General features: G+C 43.9%; 1 protein-coding gene across 1 annotated transcript in view; it reads left to right on the forward strand.

Moving 5' to 3' along the window:
- INTS1 (integrator complex subunit 1) overlaps positions 1–20,955 on the forward strand; it is a 70,334-nt gene that overhangs the window by 29,111 nt on the left and 20,268 nt on the right. The window contains 11 exon segments of the mRNA XM_033963862.1: positions 2,029–2,205; positions 3,905–4,013; positions 4,659–4,779; positions 4,898–4,975; positions 7,597–7,664; positions 7,667–7,753; positions 9,146–9,242; positions 11,831–11,922; positions 14,042–14,303; positions 15,586–15,709; positions 17,393–17,526. Of these exon segments, the coding sequence (XP_033819753.1) occupies positions 2,029–2,205; positions 3,905–4,013; positions 4,659–4,779; positions 4,898–4,975; positions 7,597–7,664; positions 7,667–7,753; positions 9,146–9,242; positions 11,831–11,922; positions 14,042–14,303; positions 15,586–15,709; positions 17,393–17,526 (1,349 nt within the window).

The raw sequence follows: 20,955 nt of genomic DNA on the forward strand, positions 1-20,955 counted from the left end.
CCAGGGCCTATTTCTGATTGGCCCACGCGCCTTAGGCCCCACCAGTAGGCGGAGCTTTAGGATGGATGGGCCAATCCGGTCTCATTCCTTCGTTGGCTGCCTGCCGGACAGGCGGGTTTGGCTCCCGTCTGTCCGGCCAACTACCAAAGGTACGGGGAAGGGGGGGTGGGGGGGTCGTGGGGGTCGCCAGGGGGATCGCGGGTCGGCTGGGGGGCGGGCGGAGGTTCTTGGGGGGGGGGCGGTCGTTGGGGGGGAGGGGGGTTTGCGTCGAGGGCAGGAGGGCCTGGGATCCCTCCTGCCCGTAATGTAGTGCGGGGTGGGGTTAGGGGGTCGCCGTGGCCAGGAGGGTTTGGGCTCCCTTCTGGCCCGATATTGTCGGGAAGTCGGCGGTCCTTCGGGGTGGGGGTGCGAGTGGTCCTGCCGGGGGGGGGGATGTATCGGACGTCGGGGAGTCGGCCGGGCAAGAGGGCTTGGGCTCCCTCTTGCTCCGATCGTGGATGCGGGTGCGGGTGGGAGCGCGTGCGAGCGGTCGTTCGGGGTGGGGGTGAGGGTGCGAGCGGTCTGGCCAGGAGGGTTTGGGCTCCCTTCTGGCCCGATATTGTCGGGAAGTCGGCGGTCCTTCGGGGTGGGGGTGCGAGTGGTCCTGCCGGGGGGGGGATGTATCGGACGTCGGGGAGTCGGCCGGGCAAGAGGGCTTGGGCTCCCTCTTGCTCCGATCGTGGATGCGGGTGCGGGTGGGAGCGCGTGCGAGCGGTCGTTCGGGGTGGGGGTGCGAGCGGTCCTGCTGGGGGGGTGAATCGGGCGTCGGGCGGGGTGGGAACTATGTTTTAAAACTTTTGTATACCGCGCTCACGCATATAACGCGCGAGGGGTATGCGCGGTAGGTAAAAACGCGTATAACGCGCGCGTTATATGCGTGAAAATACGGTATTCCCTTTGAAAATGTAGGGCTCCTTTTATGAAGGTGCACTAGTGTTTTTAGCGCATGCTAGCCAAAAAACTACCACCTAGCGTGCGCTATTCTGCGCAGGAAGGCCCTAACTCACCTTCGTAAAAGGAGCCCTTAGTCCTGCCTAAACCATTCCCTATTTGAAATCGCTGCATAATGTGATCTTCACTGTAAATTAGTATTTACACGTGTATGTGATGTACATATGTAAATGCTGCTATTCACACATGGAGATATGTTTCCTTGAAGGAAAGGAAGAAACATCCAAATATATTTTCCTTAGAGCCCTGTGTGCAGAATGTCTCAAGTCATTTTATTTTATTTTTTTGTAAATCTTTATTCTTTTTCATTTCTTACATCAAGTGAAAAAATACATATTAAATACAATTATTTCATAACACTTGAATTACATTCAAATACTCTTATAATATAAAGTAAATATCCCCTTTTTTTGTCAGTATTCCTACATCCAAATATAGTAAATTGAATTACCCTCCCTAACCCCCTATATATTCTATCCATGTGCTAAGATATCTGATCATTAGAGAAACTAGCCAATGGTCCCCATATTTTTTAAAAATTATGAATATTCCCCTGTTGTAACGCAATCGTTTTTTCCATTTTATATATATGGCAAACTGAATTCCACCAAAATGTGTAATTTAATTTAGTATAGTCTTTCCAATTTTGAGTAATTTGTTGCATGGCGACCCCTGTCAATATTAATAATAATTTATTATTATTTGCAGAAATCGGACTCTGAGTTCTCATTGCTGTACCAAATAATATAGTGTCATATGAGAGTCCTACATGGTTCTCTAATAATTTATTAATTTGGGACCAAATTAGTTTCCAGAAAGTATTTATACAGGGACAAAAAAAAATTAAATGATCTAATGTCCCAACTTCTATTTTACAATGCCCTCATCTATTGGATCTAGTGCTATCTACTTTTTGTAAACGCGTTGGGGTCCATAAAACTCTATTATTATCAAGTTATTTTATTGTTGCAGTTGGGAGAAGGAGGTTGACTGTCTTGATGGTGGTTTATTAAGAAAATTATTTTTTCTGTCCATCAGTACCTGGCCATGGTATTTCAGGATTTGCTGACTAACAAAGATGATTACCTGAGGGCATCCCGTGCGCTGCTTCGAGAGATTATCAAACAGACAAAGCATGAAATCAACTTCCAGGCCTTTTGCCTGGGTCTAATGCAGGAACGGAAAGAACCACAGTATGCAGACATGGAATTCAAGGTACAAGTGCAGTTGCTCCCTTTTTGTGACTGAAACCTTCCCTCTTTCTCTTAGCTGTGGTCATCTCTTCTCGTTCTGTTACTCCTGTGTGTGTAGTCTTAATTACTCATTGGGGTCTTATCCACACCAAATTTTCAGGCCACAGCAGGGGAGGAGGGATAGGATTTTTTTTTCCCAGATCCATGCACACACACTTATTGCAGAGAGCTGGGATGTCTTGTAACTGGTGAACTGAGAAGTTACTCCTCCTCCAATTACATAGTCCTTCATTCTGTAACAGACAAGGTAATATCACACCTGTCCATTGAAAATGAAAATCAATCATTTTTTCATCTTCTAGGAGATTTTGCTAGCTTTACCCATCACAACTATGCCTTGGCCTTCAGCCCTATAGGAATAGCCACCCTGGGACAGACCAATGGTCCATCTAGTGCTGTATCATGTTTCCAACAATGGCCAATCCAGGTCGCAAGTACCTGGAAGAAATCCAAATAGCAGCAACATTCCAGAGCTCAGATTGTGATGTCATAATACCTCATTCCACCAATGTCTAAGAGCCAGCCTCATTAGTGATGTCAGAATGGCTTGATTGTCCTATACTTGGCTCACATAAGAATAGCCATCCTGGATCAAACCAATGGTCCATCTAACTCAGTATCATGTTTCCAACAGTGGCCAATCCAGGTCACAAGTACCCGGCAGAAATCCAAATAGTAGCAACGTTCCATGCTACCGATCCCATGGCAAGCAGTGGCTTCCCTATAATCTGTCTCAATAGCAAACTATGGACTTGTCTTCAAGGAACTTGTCCAAACTCTGATGAAATGTGTCATAGAAAAATGTCACCACTGCCTGATGCTTGGGCTCTGCTCTCAGCACATCACAGCAATCGCTCCTAAATGTGCAGGAGCTACTTCCTGAGTACATATCTCCTTCCTAGATGCAACATGAACACCATAGTGTGGGAATTAACAGGTAGCATATAGCACACAGATAAGCATTTCTTGCTTTTTACATCATACACTACGCATGGTGTCGTTTTCTTTGGGACCCTTCATTCTTTGGTGGGATTTTCAGTGCTTCTCTAGTTTTTGTTTTGGCTATTTTCCCATGTTCACATTGCTTGCTCTGCAGATGTAGATATGTTGCACTATACTTTTGAAAATATAGACGCATCTTGGGCTTGAAAAGGTTAGGGAAACACTGTATCAGTTGAGATCTGTAAAATCTTCTTTTCCCATCAAAAAGGACCTCCTGTGCCTTGCATTGACATCGGGGCCTCTTGGCTTTCCAGCTCAGTTTATACTTTTTTAATATTCTCTTGTAACAAAAATGTTTCCTGGGTGTTGAACAAAGGAGGAGGGGGGAAATTGGGGTGGGGTGATGGGGGAGATAGTAATGTTTGTGCCATGGGGGTACTAAGAGCAAAGTCCCCCAGGTTCCTGGACTAATTTGAAAAGAATTGAAGTTTATTTGTTTTGGTTTGATGGTTTCTAATAAAAAGAATTGAAATAAAAATGTTTCCTGGCAATCTTGTGGGTCCAGTTTGCCAACTTGTTGCTGTATTATATAGGTTTTTCCTTTTCCTGAAATATTTTTAAATTTGTACTGAGGGATGTTTTTTGCTGTGGGAGAATCATTCTCTTTCAAGGTATACAAATGGCTGGTGGTATCGTGACACTCTTGATTTGGTTTCTAGGAACGCTTTGTAAACCATATAACTGACCTGCTTGCTGTCTCCATGATGCTGGGGATCACAGCTCAGGTGAAGGAGGCCGGTATTGCCTGGGACAAAGGAGAGAAAAAAAGTAGGTCGGCCTTCTCACTCATTGCCCAAGGGAAATTAATCTGCTGATGGGTTCGGACAGCAGGTAAATTATTTGGGCCCTCTGGGAAATGAGATTTCCCTTGGCATTGTCTATTGCAGTGGTCTCAAACTCAAACCCTTTGCAGGGCCACATTTTGGATGTGTAGGTACTTGGAGAGCTTCAGAAAAAATAGTTAATGTCTTACTGAAGAAATGACAATTTTGCATGACGTAAAACTTTTTGTATCTCCTCTAGAAATTACCAGATATCTTCTTCTTGTAATACATTTTTTGTAATTCTTTTGTAATCCGCCTTGAACCGCAAGACAATGGCAGAATAGAAATCTCTAATGTAATTTAATAAATATTTCCTTTAGGCTAAGTCTTAATAATAATATTGTAATTTATAGCTAAAGAGACATATGATCAAGAAACTGTTTTATTTTACTTTTGTGATTATAATAAACATACTGAGGGCCGCATGTGGGCCCCGGGCCGTGAGTTTGAGACCATTGGTCTATTGGTACTTCTAGCCTTAGACTTTGACTCTAAGCAAGGGTTTAGCAAGTCTTCCACTGACTGCAGAGCTCCTGTGGCCCGAGAAAATGTGGGCTTACTCCATAATCAAGCTGTGTGTACATTTCAGATCTGGAGGTGCTGCGCTCATTTCAGAATCAAATCGCTGCCATCCAGCGAGACGCTGTCTGGTGGCTTCACACTGTTGTCCCATCGATCAGCAAACTGCCCCCCAAGGACTATGTTCATTGGTAAGTGTTTTATTTCCTGTGCATCAGTCACACTCAAGAAGGAAAAGCGACAAACTCTACTGCTTATGGATATACTACAATAGGCCTAATATTTTCTTCTTTCCCTTCCTTTCCCTAGTCTCCACAAAGTGTTGTTCACAGAGCAGCCAGAAACCTACTACAAATGGGATAACTGGCCCCCAGAGAGTGACCGCAAGTAAGAATCCAGCATTCACCATTGGGGAAGGTGTTTCTGGAAGATTCTTCCATACTGGAAGAGGGCCAAGGAAATACCTTTTCCTCTCCACTGGCCCCTTTGTGTTCTGGTGATGGGTCTCAACATTGTATTGTCACCTGTAATGCACACCTGTGCATACAGTATATTTGGGTTATCACAGACAGCACAAAGGTGAAAGGGGACTTGAATACTGTCTTTTTGTGGCTTTGGCATTCAAAGCAGTCCACTATTTCCCCCCCTTCCTTCCACCTTCCCCCCTCCCCTCTCTCTCCTCTTTTTCTCCCTCTCTCTAACCTTTCACAGCCACTTGCAGTGCTAGCAATTAAAGCAGAGCACTACCTGCAGGCTAGGCGGCTCCATTCTCTCGTGGCCTCTTCAGTCACCTGCTATACTGGAACAGAAAGTTACATCAGCTGTTCTGGTGTAGCAGGGACTGAAAAGACCGCGAGAGACTGGAGCCACCTAGTCTGCAGGTAGTGCTCTTCTTTAATCGCTAGCACTGCCAGCAGCTATGAAAGGTTAGAGGGAAGGATGGAAGGAGGACAGATTGCTGACCAGGGGGGGAGGGAGGAAGGAAAGAGACTCAGCCCGACCAAACTGCACCAATGGGGGAAATGAGGAAGGAGAGAGATGCCTGACCACGGGGGAAGGGAGGGAGACCTGACCACAGGGGAAGGGAGGGAGGTAGGGAGACCTGACCACAGGGGGTTCTAAGAGAGCGATCTGGTCAGGGAGGGGGTGGGAGAGGGGAAGGATAGGATAGGAGCACAGGAAAATTTACTGGGAGAAAGAGGCACAGATGGTGGGGGGTGAGTAGGATGATATTTGAGAGGCCAGATTCTGGAAATAGGGATGGAAAAAACAAGGGTTATGGTGACAGAGGAGGGAAAGAAAGAAATGGTGAGCATGGAGTGGTGGGAGAGGGAAGAGAGGGTACCGTTGCAAGGGGAGGGGAGGGGAGGGAGATGATGTTGCCCATGAATGGCAGATAAGAGAAGACTGAGAGGGGACATGATTGAAATATTCATGATACTGATGGGAATAGACTTAGTAGATAAAGACAGGTTGTTCACCCTCTCCAAGGTAGGGAGAACAAGAGGGCACTCTCTAAAGTTAAAAGGGGATAGATTCTGTACAAATGTGAGGAAGTTCTTCACCCAGAGAGTGGTGGAAAACTGGAATGCTCTTCCAGAGGCTGTTATAGGGGAAAACACTTCAGGGATTCAAGATGAAGTTAGACAAGTTCTTGCTGAACCAGAACGTATGCAGGAAAGGCTAGTCTCAGTTATGGCACTGGTTTTTTACCTAAGGGGCCGCCGTGGGAGCAGACTGCTAGGTACGATGGACCACTGGTCTGACCCAGCAGTGACATTTCTTATGTTCTTAGAAGAGAAGAAATGGAAACTACGTAGTTGATTGTGAAAGATAGATATAGGGCAGGAAGAGGTGAAAAAAACAGTGAATAGACAGAACACAGGGATGCGGAACGAGATGATTAGAAAGATAAAATCACCAGACAACAAAGATAAGATTATTTTATGTTTAGTAAGGGGGATAATGGAATTTGATAAACCGCCTTTTCTATGGGACAATTGAATTGAAATGTGTCTGTTTTGAGAATTTACGTCTGCTATGTATATAATTGCACTATACAGGAGGAAATTATGCAATTAATTGCACAATTAAAAATGTTAATTGTGATTAATCATGTGATTAAAAATTTTAAGTGATGTACAGCCCTATAAATTATACAATTCTATAACCTATGGGCCTGAGATTTAAAATGATTTAAATGACCAAGAGATGCTCCTGGCTATTTAAATCGCCTGTCTGGGCTAACAGGGCATTATGGGAGCATTCCGGAGACAGAGTTAGCATTTAGCTGGTTAAGTTCTGATTTTCAGCGCTTACAGGGCCAAGCTAATTGCATAATAGGATTGCATAAAACACAGTCCTATTATGTGGTTCTTCATAGCCAGTTAAGAGCCGAATATCGCAATTATCTGGCCATATTTTTGCTGACTCCCTATACCCGGAAACTTAGGCTCTCTTTTACTAAGGTGCGCTAACCGATTAGCACGTGCTAAACGCTAACCCGTGCATGTTAGTCTAGGGATGCGTTAGCATTTAGCACGTGCACATCGGTTAGCGCACCTTAGTAAAAGAGGGGGTTAGTGCCTGAGCATGGACTTGACTCAACTTTGAATTTCTGGATATAATGCAGGATGATAAAATGCAGTCGCAAAATACTGATCACCACCAGCTGAATATCGGGTGCTACTGGTGGACTTATGCGCTGCACCCACCCTCTCCCCAAATTTCTTCCCTATGCATGCTCACCAGCAATGTGCACTCCCATCATGTCATGTCGGTATTCAGTAAGGGGTCATTTATTCACATATGTTGCCAGATCCACACACAAATGACTAGGTGCCCACTTTGGGGTATTTTGTTTCCCCACTTTAGGTACATGGTCCCCATTTAGAGTTATTTGCTTTGTGTGTAAGAAAATGGCTTGCACACAGGGCTTCCTTGCCATGCAGTAAAAGTGTTTTAGATCCTGTGAGTCACTGTGCCTTTCTTTAATTCCCGTGTCCCAGTTTCTTCCTTCGCCTCTGCTCCGAAGTGCCACTCCTGGAAGATACGCTGATGCGCATTCTGGTCATTGGTTGTCGCGTGAACTTCCATTGGGTCCTGCAGACGCCATGGAGCTTGCGGACCACCTTGTAAAGCGAGCTGCTGCCATTCAGGCAGACGGTAAGGGTCCCCATGAGGAATGGGAGAGAGTGGCCTCAGGTTGGGCTGGGGTGCAGAAGAAACTACCCGCAGTTCACACAACCTTCATCTGAACTTGGGTCTGCTTATACACAGACGATACAATACAATCTTTATTTGTATACCGCCAATAACTCCATGAAGTATCACAGCGGTTTACATAAGTAATTATGGTGATACAAATTAAAAACTAGTATTACAATATTTAGGAATTATTAGTAACAAAATCATGAAATAGAAAGGTCGTTAGGTCTTTTTTGAAACATTTAAAATTAGATTCCTGGTTAATATTAGTTGGTAATGCTTCCCACAGTTTCGCTGCTTGATATGCCCATGTGAAGTTAAAAGTTCTATTGCATCTAATGTTCCTAATGATTGGATACCGAAAAGTATCATTGTTTCTTAGGTTTCAAAGATGGATTATTAGAAAATGTAACGAGAAACTAGCCAATGGTCCCCATATTTTTTTAATGATCAGATATCTTAGCACATGGATAGAATATATAGGGGATTAGGGAGGGTAATTCAATTTACTGTATTTGGATGTAGGAATACTGACAAAAAAGGGGATATTTACTTTATATTATAAGAGTATTTGAGTGTAATTCAAGTGTTATGAAATAATTGTATTTTAATATGTATTTTTTCATTTGATGTAAGAAATGAAAAAGAATAAAGATTTACAAAAAAAAAAGAAAATGTAACGAGATGTAGCATATAATCAGGAGTTTTAAATAAAATACAATAGAATTTATAAAGTATTTTCCCTTCTATAGTTAGCCAGTGCAATTCACGTAAATAAGGTGTAATCTTATCACTTTTTTTTCAATCTGAGGATTAATCTAATTGCTGTATTCTGTAGCGTTGCCTGTTTCTGTGGGGAGATATCTGGGCATGGGAGAGGCAACACAAGGTGCATGTGTCGGTGGATGTAACATCTGCTGCATCTTGGATGGTCTTTGTATGGAGCAAGAGTTGCAGCATTGAGGAATAGTGTAGATCATTGGTTCCCAACCCTGTCCTGGGGGACCCCCAGCCAGTCGGGTTTTCAAGATATCCCTAATGAATATGCATGAGAGAGATTTGCATATAATGGAAGTGACACGTATTCCAATCTCTCATGCATATTCATTAGGGATATCTTGAAAACCTGACTGGCTGGGGTCCCCCCAGGATAGGGTTGGAAGCCACTGGGCTAGACAGAAACGTGCAGAGTGCTGAAATGGAGGGACCCTGAGTATGCCAAAATGCAGTTGGGATTTTAGTGACTTGCACTGTCTGGGCAAAAAAAGACTGGTCAGGAGAGGACACATTTCCATCAGATTACGTTGACTAAGCATTTTGCTTTTGTTTTGGGGTTCTTTCCTCTTGCAGACGTGGAGGTCTTAAGAGTGGAGAGAATTCAGCTTCTTGATGCAGTTCTTAATCTGTGCACCTACCATCACCCTGAGAACATTCAGCTGCCTCCAGGGTAATATGAGAAAGAAAGCAAGATTGTATGCGTTGGTTCCTTAACTAAAGTGCACCGACAATTCCGAGCAGGACATATGCATGCTGCTGGCCCCGCCACTTAAAACCGGTAACGTTACCGCTGTGAGGGAGGGTATAGGGGGAAGGCCTGCAGTACATGTAGAAGTCCTCGCGCTCCAGTGGGGGGGGGGGGGGGGTTGGGAGGGCGAACCCCTCTAAGTACACTTAAAACTTCCGTTTTCGGGAGTTCAGGAGTTTTTCAGTGTAGTGGGGGGAATTCCCCCCTCATCCCCTCACATTGATAACGTTATGGGTTTTAAACAGTGGGACCGGTGAGGTGCATACATCCTGCGTGCGACTGTTGGCGCATTTTTGTTGGAGCGCTTTTGTACTGTGCTCAATTGACGGGTCACCGTAAGAGTTTGTAGAGATTTAATCCCTTACAAAATGCAATGTCTTAGTGTTTCAAATCTTAATTAATACATACGTTTGTGTTGGGACCCCTGCTTGCTGCTGACTCCTAGCCTTGCTCCAGGCGTGGATGTTTCGGAAGATGTTCCAATCCACTGTGTAATAGATTTCCTCCATCATGTCTCAGCTACATATCCTGATGATCATTGTCCAAGAGGGAGAGAAAGTTCAAGATTTTGCTTTGTCATCTCCATCTTTTTTTTTGTGTATTTAATTTTTATTAAAAAGCAGCTATAATATAAGATTACAAATTGTGAATGAAATCAGTACTATCAATAAGAAGTATAAGAAACTGAACAAAATCTTTCCACAGTTTCCAGTGAATATTAAACCACTCTTTAACATTACTTTTTAGTTTTTATGAATATGCTTTCTCTTTCCCCCATCCTCAATCCAACCTTCCCCCTCTCAGCCACCCTTTCTTAACAAAATAATAAGTTGATCAGAAACTAGTGGGGTTTGGTACAAATTGGTTAATGACAGTTGGTCTAATGGTCAGTTAATATAATGACAGTTGGTGTAAGGATACAATTCCTCTAAAGACTAACTCATCCAAAGAGACAATTTGTATGCTTTAAGTTTTTTGGTTCTAGTTATTATGTATTTCTTTAAATGCATATTACGGATTATAGGACCCTAGCATTTCAAGCTGGTAGGCACCAATCTTGGTTAGGTAAATGTATTCAGCAAGCTATGTTATCCTATTGCTGTTTTCGGAAATTAATTAAGACCACTTTGTTCGATAAGTTTATTACTTAGTGAGTTTTATTATTGAAATTCTATTTTACAAATATTTGTATTTTTTTTACTGTATTATTGTATTTCGCTGATTGTCCAGCTCTTTTTAGTGTAAACCGCCTAGAACTTTGGTTATGGCGGTATAAAAGAATAAAGTTATTACTATTATGTTCTTGTAACATATTTAAAACTCATAATAAAAAGGATAAAGATGGAAGTCATACATTTTTTATGTGGCAGATCACTTTTTTAAAGTTCGTAATGAGAACATGGTTTATTCTAATCAATCTATATCTATAAGAATTATTCAGTTGCTCAATCATCTTACACATACTTATCATTGATTGTTTTCACCGAAGTTCCTCAGATTACCACATTCGCTCTGTAGATTTGGCGAATTTATGTGATGGTCTTCCTCACCGGAACTTTATTAAATCAGTGTTTTCTCTATTACATTATTTGTGCTTTATATATATTTTCTATATTTCATGTATTCTTAAAGTGCCTGTGCTTATACTTTAAAATTTTTTGTTTAAATATTTTCTTTAAATATATAAATAAAGGGACTTAGCTTTGAACAGTTACTGTCTCATTCCCTTTATTTATATATTTAAAGAAAGTCTCATTCCCTTTATTTATATATTTAAAGAAAAATTTTTAAAGTGTAAGCACAGGCACTTTAAGAATACATGAAATATAGAAAATACGTATAAAGCACAAATAATGTAATAGAGAAAACACTGATTTAATAAAGTTCCGGTGAGGAAGACCACCACATAAATTTGCCAAATCTACAGAGTGGCGAGTGTGGTAATCTAAGGAACTTCGGTGAAAACGATCAATGATAGTGTGTAAGACGATTGAGCAAATGAAGAACTCATATAGTTTTATTTGACATAGGTGCTGTAACTGTTTTTTAATCTAATCAAGACATTAACTGTACATGTAGTCTGTGCTTTTAGAACAACATTGACAAAGTTTTGTGCTTTTTAATTTTCTTATACTTTCTTCACTCATATATATGTTTGTAAAATTTCTGAGACCTGTATCTTACTTTAGTTTTTGTGGTGGTTTTTTTTTTTACAAAATAACACTGATTTTTGCATCAGTATTCTGTGTTTAGACCAAATGACCCATTAGCCATCCTGTATTTTAGATCGGTTGTCTATTAGATGAACTGTCATTGACCCAAACTGATGGCATATCATCTCCATTTTTAACCAACTTTGGAAATATAGATCCTGTTTATCTCTGCCAGGACTTCTCTCCCTCACTTTTGATTTGGGTTTTCTTCACATTCATTTCTTTCTTAACTGTCATCCTACACTTGACTACGCAGTGGCATGCCTAATGGAAGTTCTCTTTCGGCTTTTATTCCAGGTACCAGCCTCCAAACCTGGCCATTTCCACACTGTATTGGAAAGCTTGGCCTCTGCTACTTGTGGTGGCTGCATTTAACCCTGAAAACATAGGTGAGTCTGGGGCGTTTCTTCAGGTTTGTGGCAGAGAATTCCATTTCTTCATGTGAATTTTTATTTCTAGACTGTAGCTGTGCAGTGTTGTGAGAGACCCTTGGTTCTGTTTATGCCCTACACCACTGTCTCCACTCTCTATTCACATATATCTGCTACACTGGTTTTTGAACTGTGGCTGACACCCAAAAGTGAATCACAGAACGACCATAAGCTAAATTCTCAGTTCCAACATTTATGTTAATATTGAAGGTGTTTTTGATTTTTTTTTTAAATTTCTTTATTCATTTTATAACTTACATCAAGTGTACAGTAAATATCAAACAATTATAGTACAACATCACTTGAAAATCTACAATATCATACAACAAGAAGATTTAACCCCCACCCCCCTCCCAAATTCATATACAACTAAAATATACCACATGAAAATAATATCTTCTTTAGCAGCTAAAAGAAAGTAAATTAGCAGGTAAGAACCTAATTTCTCCTTGTCATGACCTGGATTAGCCTCAGATAATCAGTGCCAAGCCATGCCTGGACGCTGGCACTGAATATCAGGGGCTAAATCTGGTGGGGGTTGGCCACTGGAGCTTATGCTTTTGCTTGGGCCCCCATAAGACAGTTTTGCGGGCTCTGGCTTAATATCGGCTGGGACCCACATCATTGGATTTTAATTTCTAAATGTTGCCGAACCCCCTCCCAGCCCCTCAAGAAGCACCCCCCAGCCCATGAGGCTCAACATCCTCCTTTCTTCTCCCCCAAAACACCCCCTTATTAGGACCAGCAGGGCTTTCAAGTAGGCCTGGGAGGCATATCTGGACCTAGGGTAAGGGTGGGGGGGAAAGAAGATTTTGAGTTTCAGAAGGCTGGGGGATGTTAAAAGAAGGGGGATTGGCCGTACATTGAGATTAAAACCCAGTTATGCAGGTCCAGGCCAATATTTGTTGCCAGGGCCTACAGAGCGAGGCAGGTGAATTTGCTGTCCTAAGTTCACCTGCTTAGCTGTGTAGTCCCAGCACTGAATAATGCCGGCATCCACATAATCCCTGACTCCTCCTCAACACCATTCCCCTGACCTACCCACTTTTTTGTTGTTTATTATTTATTTAAAAAAAAAAAAAAATTCTATTCCATCTGTGGTGATATTCAATGCCACTGTCTGGTTAAGTGCTACAAGATATCACCACTTAGGCAGTGATAAACAATTTAACCAGGCAGGAGATGTTCCTATCTGGTTAAAACACTTTGAATACCGACTGGATCGCTGTTGGCCGATTCTCGAGCAGCGATCGATGCACTGTCAAGTTTACATGCAAATGATTTGCATGGAGATGCAAATCACTTGCTTGTAAACATGACCAATCAATTGCTCAGTGAGCGATTGACACATGCGCAGAGCCCTAACAGCAGTGACGGGGGAAGCGCTTCCTGTCACTGTTGTTAGAGCTTCTTTTTTTTATGGCACAGATGTTACGTGTGTGCTCCATTAAAAAAAAGAAAAAAGCCCCCCCTCCTCCCTGCATTGACCCCCCCTTCCCCCATGCCAATCCTTTCCCCTTCCCCCAAAATAGGCAGGAGAGATGCCTACTCCCTCCTGCCACGTAGAACCCCCCTAAACCCCCCCAAAATGGCAGGAGGGATGCCCACTCCCTCCTGCCACTGTTCACCCCCCCTCCCCCTGAACCTTCCCGTACCATTTTAAAAAATTGGAAACTTGGAAGCCTGCTCTGAGGCTCCTGCTTCGGGCTGCCAGTCCTAAAAGATAAGCCTTCCCCTCCCCGGTGCCAAAGGCCCTGATTGGTTCAGATGCCTAAGGACCTCCCTCTGTGTCCAGCTAAGACCTAATTTCCTTATACTGGTATATATTTTCCTCAGAGAAAAGTGTTTTATTAAATTTGATATCCTGCTTTATTTTTCATACCAAAGTAGTTTACAATTTAAAAATATCCTATAAAACACACAAAAAAAACCCCTAATAATGAAAAAAAAGGAACTTTTTTTTTCAGTTCAGGAGCCCCACAGGGAGGTCCCAATGTATGAAGCAAATGCGGTGGAAAAGCTATTCCTACATAGTTGCTGTCCACAGCATGTCTTGGGTCACCCTTTTATTGCACAGCATTGAGCTCTGACACAGGCATCACTGTTTTGCAGAAACGATGTGATGAGTTTGTGCTCCGACTGAAGCCTCCTGAGCTGATCTGTTTGGTGGAACTTATCTTGGCTGAGTCTGAAACCAGGAGCCAGAGCTCAGAGGAAGCAGCCTGTACCCTTATCCAGTCTCGACTCCCCTTACTGCTCAGCTGCTGTCATGGAGAAGATGAAAGTATTAAAAAAGTGGTGGAGTATCTGATTGGTTGTATCAAACAGCGGGGAAGCAGGTGAGGATGTATTAGAGAATGCCACGGTGGCAGTGGCCCGTGGGTAACCCTCCGAAACGGTGTGGGGGGGGAAGTGCTCACTGTGGGCACGGAGATAAGGCCATCCACCGCCCTGTGGAGCCAATGGCCTTGTCCCCACAGTTAAGGGGGGACAACTTCCAGTTGCATCAGAGGAGAAGCTTCCGCCCACACACACGCGACTACAGGCACAGGCAGGCTTCTGTAGGTTTCTTTACTAAATCGCCACGAAGGTAAGGGGGAGGGAGGGAGATAGATTTGGCCGGAGGGAGGGGGCCACGCGCGCCTTCCCTCCCTTAAGTTTCTTTACTAACACGCCACGAAGGTAAGGGGAAGGGAGGGAGATTCTCAGGCCGCTGAAGGGCGGTGAGGTGGTGAGAGGGAAGGGTGGATACGACGGGAACGGGGCGGTGAAGGGGACGGCGGGGACGGGGACAGATTATTTTCCCCGTGTCATTCTCTAGGATGTATACATTTGCCGAGTATGTAAATATATATTTTTTTAGAGGAGGGGTTACAGGAAATTGGGGGTGATCAAATGTGATTTAAACAGTCTCCTAGCAGTCACACCGCATCCATGTAACTCTGATTCTATTCGGTGCAGAAGTTTCAAGTTTATTAGGATTTTATCAAGATTATCTAAGCGGTTTTTACAGTCAGGTACTCAAGCATTTTCCCTATCTGTCCCGGTGGGTTCATAATCTATCTAACGTACCTGGGGCTATGGAAGACTGAGTGACTTGTCCAGGGTCACAAGGAGCAGCACAGGGTTTGAACCCATAACCCCAGGGTGCTGAGGCTGTAGCTCCAACCACTGCGCCACACTCTCCTCTCAAACACTCAGTGAAGTGGTGTCTGCTGTTTATTTCTTGTACAACTGCTCAAAGAACCATAGATTTTTCTCCACATTTACTGGCAGCCAGAACTCTAATCTGTTGCCATCTTTAAGTTTAATGTCACTGCCTTAGGTTAGAAGAAGATTATGCCGCCCCCACTAATTGGTATTCATATCTTCAGGTGGTCTCCACTTGCATAATAAATTACTTTAGGAGAAGCAACCAGGGAATCCAGATTCAAATTCCAATGTCATTCCTTGTAACCTTGGGCTAGTCTTTTAACTCTCCATTGCCTCAGATATGAAAAGTGGATTGTGAGCCCTCTGAAAGAAGAAAGTACCTACTGTATCGGAACGTAACCCCATCAGCTAAATCCCCATTCCCCTTCCTTGTTGGGTTCCCGCTGCAACTAATGTGGTGTCTTGCAGCTCAGTCAGAAGACAGGCCCGAGATTTGCTCCTACAGCTTTACCTGCAGCTGCCAGCGCTCATTATGCCGGTGCCTGAGGTCACGCAGAGCGGAGAAGGGACCGCAGACAGCAGCACCTGCAAGGTAATAATAATAATAATAACGGTTTATATACCGCAGGATCGTGAAGTTCTATGCGGTTTACAATGATTATAAAAAACTAGTATTTTAGCCCGTTACATTAACGGATGCTAGCTGTCTGTCTTTCTTTCCCCCCACTTCCCTGTGCAGCAGCCACAGCAGCATTCCCTCCCCCTCCATGTCCCTGTGCAGCAACATTTCCCCCCACCCTACTTCCCTGTACAGCAGCATTTCGATCCCCCCCTACTTCCCTGTGCCGCAGCCACAGCAGCAGCATTCCCTCCCCCCACACCACTTCCCTGTGCAGCAGTAGCATTTTCCTTCCCCCCCTTCCCTTCCCGCGGTCCTGCCCCTCCCACACACACATACACAGCACCAGCATTTCCCGGCCTTCCCTGTGCAGAAGCAGCATTTCCCCACCACACACACACTTCCCTGTGCAGAAGCAGCATTTCCCCACCACACACACACTTGCCTGTGAAGCAGCAGTATTTCCCGGCCTTCCCTGTGTAACATCAGCATTTTCCCCTGCCCCCTTCCCAGCCGCCGCGTTGAAATTAATAGAAAAACGCTGCACCGCGCTACCACTGGCTTCGCCATCTTCTATCCACTGCGGCCAACCCTAGCGGAAACAGGAAGTAGTCAGAGAGGGTGGGCCACAGTGAACAGAAGACGGCGAGGCCAGCGTTAGCGCGGTGCAGCGTTTTTCTCTTAATTTAAAGGCAGGTGAGCCGGCCAGAAGGAGGAGGCTTTGACAGTGGTGGTTTTGGCAATGAGTGAGGGCGGGAAGGGGGAGTCGGCAGCTGTGCTGTTTCTCCGAGTTGTCTGGCCGCCGCATCCGCACTCCTGCTTGCCACGGACCTACTGATCACAGATCAAAGATCACAGAAGCACGCAGGTAAGTGCGCATGCGCGGCTAGGGTTTTATTATATAGGATGGTATGAGAGGACTGCAGACCATGGAAGTGTCATGGACATCTGTACATATTTGCTAGTTTTCAGCATCATTTATCAAGTGCCTCACTGACAAGTTTCCTGATCCATGCCAGACCAGTCTAAACAAGAGTGTTATATCTCCCTGCCAGCAGATGGAGCTCTTCTTGAGTTCAATGAGTGAAATGTCAGTCAGAGTTCACTGGCTTTTGACTGTTGATGTTTGTATACACTTCTCCCTCCGTATTCGTGGTTTCAGCATTCACGGTTTCAATTATTCGCGGTTTTTAGCTTGCTGGCTCCTCCCCCCCAAATTACATTGCATAGAGAAATCGCTGATTCCAAGCATTTACAGAGAAAATCATCGATTCCCAGCACTTTCTTCACCGTGTTTTGCCTCTCCTTCAGGAACAGGCCAGGTCTCCCACCATGTTATTCGCGATTTCACCATATTCACGATGGTTTTTAATAGAAAACAGCAAATAACATATGAAAAAGTTATTTGTGGTTCTGTTAATCCCCTATCACAGCAAATACCGGAGGGAGAAGTGTATAAGATGGACACACAAACTCCTTCAGGTTCCAATTTCCATGGTACAGATAGATGTCTGACAACTGGCTGCTGTCTTTAGTAAAAAATCTCTTAAGGTTTGCAAGTGTAACTGGAAATATGTACCCTTTTGCTTTAATATTTTCCCCTAAAGATGCTGTATTTCTTTTTTGCATTCTCCATCTCTCCCTCCCCCAAATTAGCTGGATGCCCTCGTTCATCGATTCATCACACTCCTTGCAGAGACAGGGGACTCCAAGTCATCTGAGAGTCGGATGTCAGATGCTAACATGGCATGCCGGAAGCTTGCAGTGGCACATCCCATCCTCCTGCTCAGGTAAATTGCTTCAGTCAGTCCCAGGTGGGTTGTTACTGTTTGGATCTTGTTATCTCTGCGAACTTGGATTTTCAACTCTGAGAGAAATTAAATCGAAACAAAGAGACTGACTGCAGATGATGGATGATAAAATGTGTGTATGCTTGTCAACTATCGAGATGCATTTTGAGTTAAATTTGCACTCACAAACAAGCTCATCCATTGCATGGATTAACAATTCTATTCTATCTACTTTAGTTTCACCATTGTTACAATTACCCATTCATAGCTTAAAGACCTTTAAATATATAACTGAAATTTGATTTTTTGTTGGTTTTGCAATTTTATTTTATTTTTTTAAATTCTTTATTCATTTTAATAACATACAAAGTACAGTGGTACCTCAGTTTACGAGTGCACCGGTTTGTGAGTGTTTTGCAAGACGAGCAAAACACTCGCAAAATCGGTGCCTCGGAAATTGAGCACGCTTCGATTTGCGAGCGCCCCCCCCCTGCAAACCGGCACCCTCCCCCCCTGCGATCTGGCACCCCCCGCCGCCATCGGGCCACCCCCCGCCGCGACCTGAGGTCCCCCCCAACCCACTCAAACCCTCTTCTTACTTTGCTGTAGCCTCCGCAGCGGCACCCGGCACCAGCATGTCCTGTGCGTGGTGCCAGTGCCTGAAGATCTGCTTCCTGTGCTGGGTCTTGAGCATGTGCGCATGCTCAAGGCCTGAGAGTTCATGTCGAACGTGAACTCTCACGTCGAACGTGAACTCTCAAGGCCCAGCACAGGAAGCAGATCTTCAGGCACTGGCACCACGCACAGGACATGCTGGTGCCGGTGCTGCTGCGGGGGGGGGGGGGGTGCGCGATGGCGGCGGGGGGGGAGGTGTCCGATGGCGGCGGGGAGGTGCAGATCGCGGGGGGGAGGGTGCCGGTTCGCGGAGGGGGCCTTCGGGGGAGCAATGCCGGTTCTCGTGGGGGGGGAGCAGCACTGCTGGCCTCGGGGGGGGGGAACCTATCAAAGCAAGTTTCCATATTTCCTATGGGGAAACTCGCTTTGATAAACAAGCATTTTGGATTACGAGCATGCTCCTGGAACGGATTATGCTCGTAATCCAAGGTACCACTGTACATACAAAAATACAACAATTGGCACCAAATAACAGCACTTATTACTAACAATAATAATATAAACATCTTTTCTCCCCCCATCCCTCCCTCCCAATCCGGATGTGTGTAAAACTCAATAAAATGGAAGGCTTTGACTATTGATTGGTGGATACAAAATCTGCTAAAGGGCCCTAAATCTTATTAAAATTTTTACCATAACCCTTTATTTCTGAATTCATACGTTCGTATTGATAACACAATAACAGGGATTCCCACCAAAAGGTGTGATTTAGTCTATCACAATTCCAGTTTTTTGTGATCATTTGTATAGCAATCTCAGTCATTACAAGAAGTAATTTATTCTCAGCTGCTGAAATTAGGGACTTGAGTTGCAGTATAGTTCCAAAGAGAACCACATCGTAAGACATGGATGTACCCAATTTTATGATTTCAGTTATAATGTGCCGCAAAAAACATTTACTCCATTTAGTGTGCCGGAGCTAAATAAGTTTGAGAGACTCTGTGCTAAAGCAAAACTTGAATGGCCTCATAACTGGAGTGAACTTGACGGCAGCTTCAGAGGTTAGGAAGTAAGACATGATGGACAGACTTCTGTGGTCTGGGTCCAGTAAATGGCAAAAAACAGATCAGGATCAAGGCTGGAGTGGGCTTCAACAGTGACTCCGGTAGTTGAGAAGTAGCTCTGGTACTCGGCAGACCTCTACAGTCTGTGACCCAAAATTAGCATGGAGAGAAAGAGATTAAGGGCCCGATATCCGGTTCAGTGGTCACCCAAATATTCATCGACTGGCCGGCTAAGTTCAGCAACCAGATACACCTGCTTTTTAGGTGGGTTTATCTTTGGCCGCTGTGACTTAGCTAGCTCTGTCTTGGCCAGAGATGGTGCTGGCATTGAATTTCTGGATTCACCGGGATCACGGAAGCTATATCCAGCAGTCTGAATGTTGGGTGGTAAGTATGCCAGTGTTTTAGTCAAGGAGAAGTGGAACTTGTGCAGAGTGCCAAATTCATCTCTGACCACCTTGTTGGTAGATCTTTCCAGAAATGTTTAAAATATGGTGAATATGATGATTGAGGGAGGCGGTGGTTTCTGCATATTTGCTGTTTGGAAAGCAGCCCTCGTGGCTTTTACGGGTTCATTCGACCAAAAGCATTGCGGCATCTTGGGCGGAGTCAGCCTTGCAGTCACTGGTGGAAATCTGCAGGGCAGCCGCCTGGTTGGTCCTTCCATTCCTTTGTCAAAACGTTACTGGGTGAACATGGTGGCACGCTCGGAAGATAGGCTTGGCACATCTGTTTTGCAGGCTGCAGCTCCAGAATCCCTCCCTTACTAGGGTCTGCTTTTGGGCATCCTCCTGGTCTGAAATAGTGGGAAGGACGCGATGGAAGGAAAAAAATTAGTTTTTTACCTGATTTTCTTTCCATTAATAATAATAATAATAATAATAATTTATTTTATATACCGCCATACCGGAAAGGTTCTAGGCGGTTCACAACAAACAAGGCTAATAATAATAACAGTTTATATACCGCAGATAAAATAATAACAGATTTATATACCGCAAATAAATACATCAAATTAAAATGAGAAAGAACATGTTAAAAGTTAAAACAGAATGCATTAAGATACCAACCTATCGAATAGCTGTGTCTTTAACAATTTTCTAAAATCAAAATAAGAAGACGCCTCTAACATAATTTTTCCAAGCCATGCATTCAGTTTAGGGGCCTGAAATGAGAAGGTTCTCTCAAGGAACTTCTTGTAATGACAAGATTTTATGGAGGGATATGTAAACCGATACACTCTGCGTGTACTCTTTATTAGAGTGACTCACATTATTCCAGAGGCCCACCCTCTTCTGGGGGTGTCATGTAGAGCTGCGAGATGTCTTCGCTGTTTGTGCCTTATTCTCTGGGGGCTGGTCCTCGTATAAAAAAATAAATAAAAGAAAGAGTAGATGAGGCCTAGTTTAATCTTGATTCATTGTCAAAGTGTGTCATTACGGGGTGGGTTGCTTGACTAGTTTTCCAGTTTCTTTCTACTTGTTTACGTTAATACTGAGGAGCTGGATGATCAGGTAGGACCTATATCATGCAGCGCTTCTGGTGTTTTCTATCTCCACCTACTGCTCACTGGACATAACTATCCTACTGACCTGGAATAGTATAAAGGACTAATGGAAAGAAAATTATCAGGTAAGAATAAATTTTTCCATAAACATGAATATGTGAGTGAGTATTTGAAAGTGAAAACCTAAAGATGATTCATGAGAATTCCAAAGGAAGCTCTTGGAGTGGATTCAGCAAGATAAGG

Source organism: Geotrypetes seraphini, chromosome 11 (genome assembly GCF_902459505.1).
Source record: "Geotrypetes seraphini chromosome 11, aGeoSer1.1, whole genome shotgun sequence".
In the NCBI taxonomy this organism is placed as follows: domain Eukaryota; kingdom Metazoa; phylum Chordata; class Amphibia; order Gymnophiona; family Dermophiidae; genus Geotrypetes; species Geotrypetes seraphini.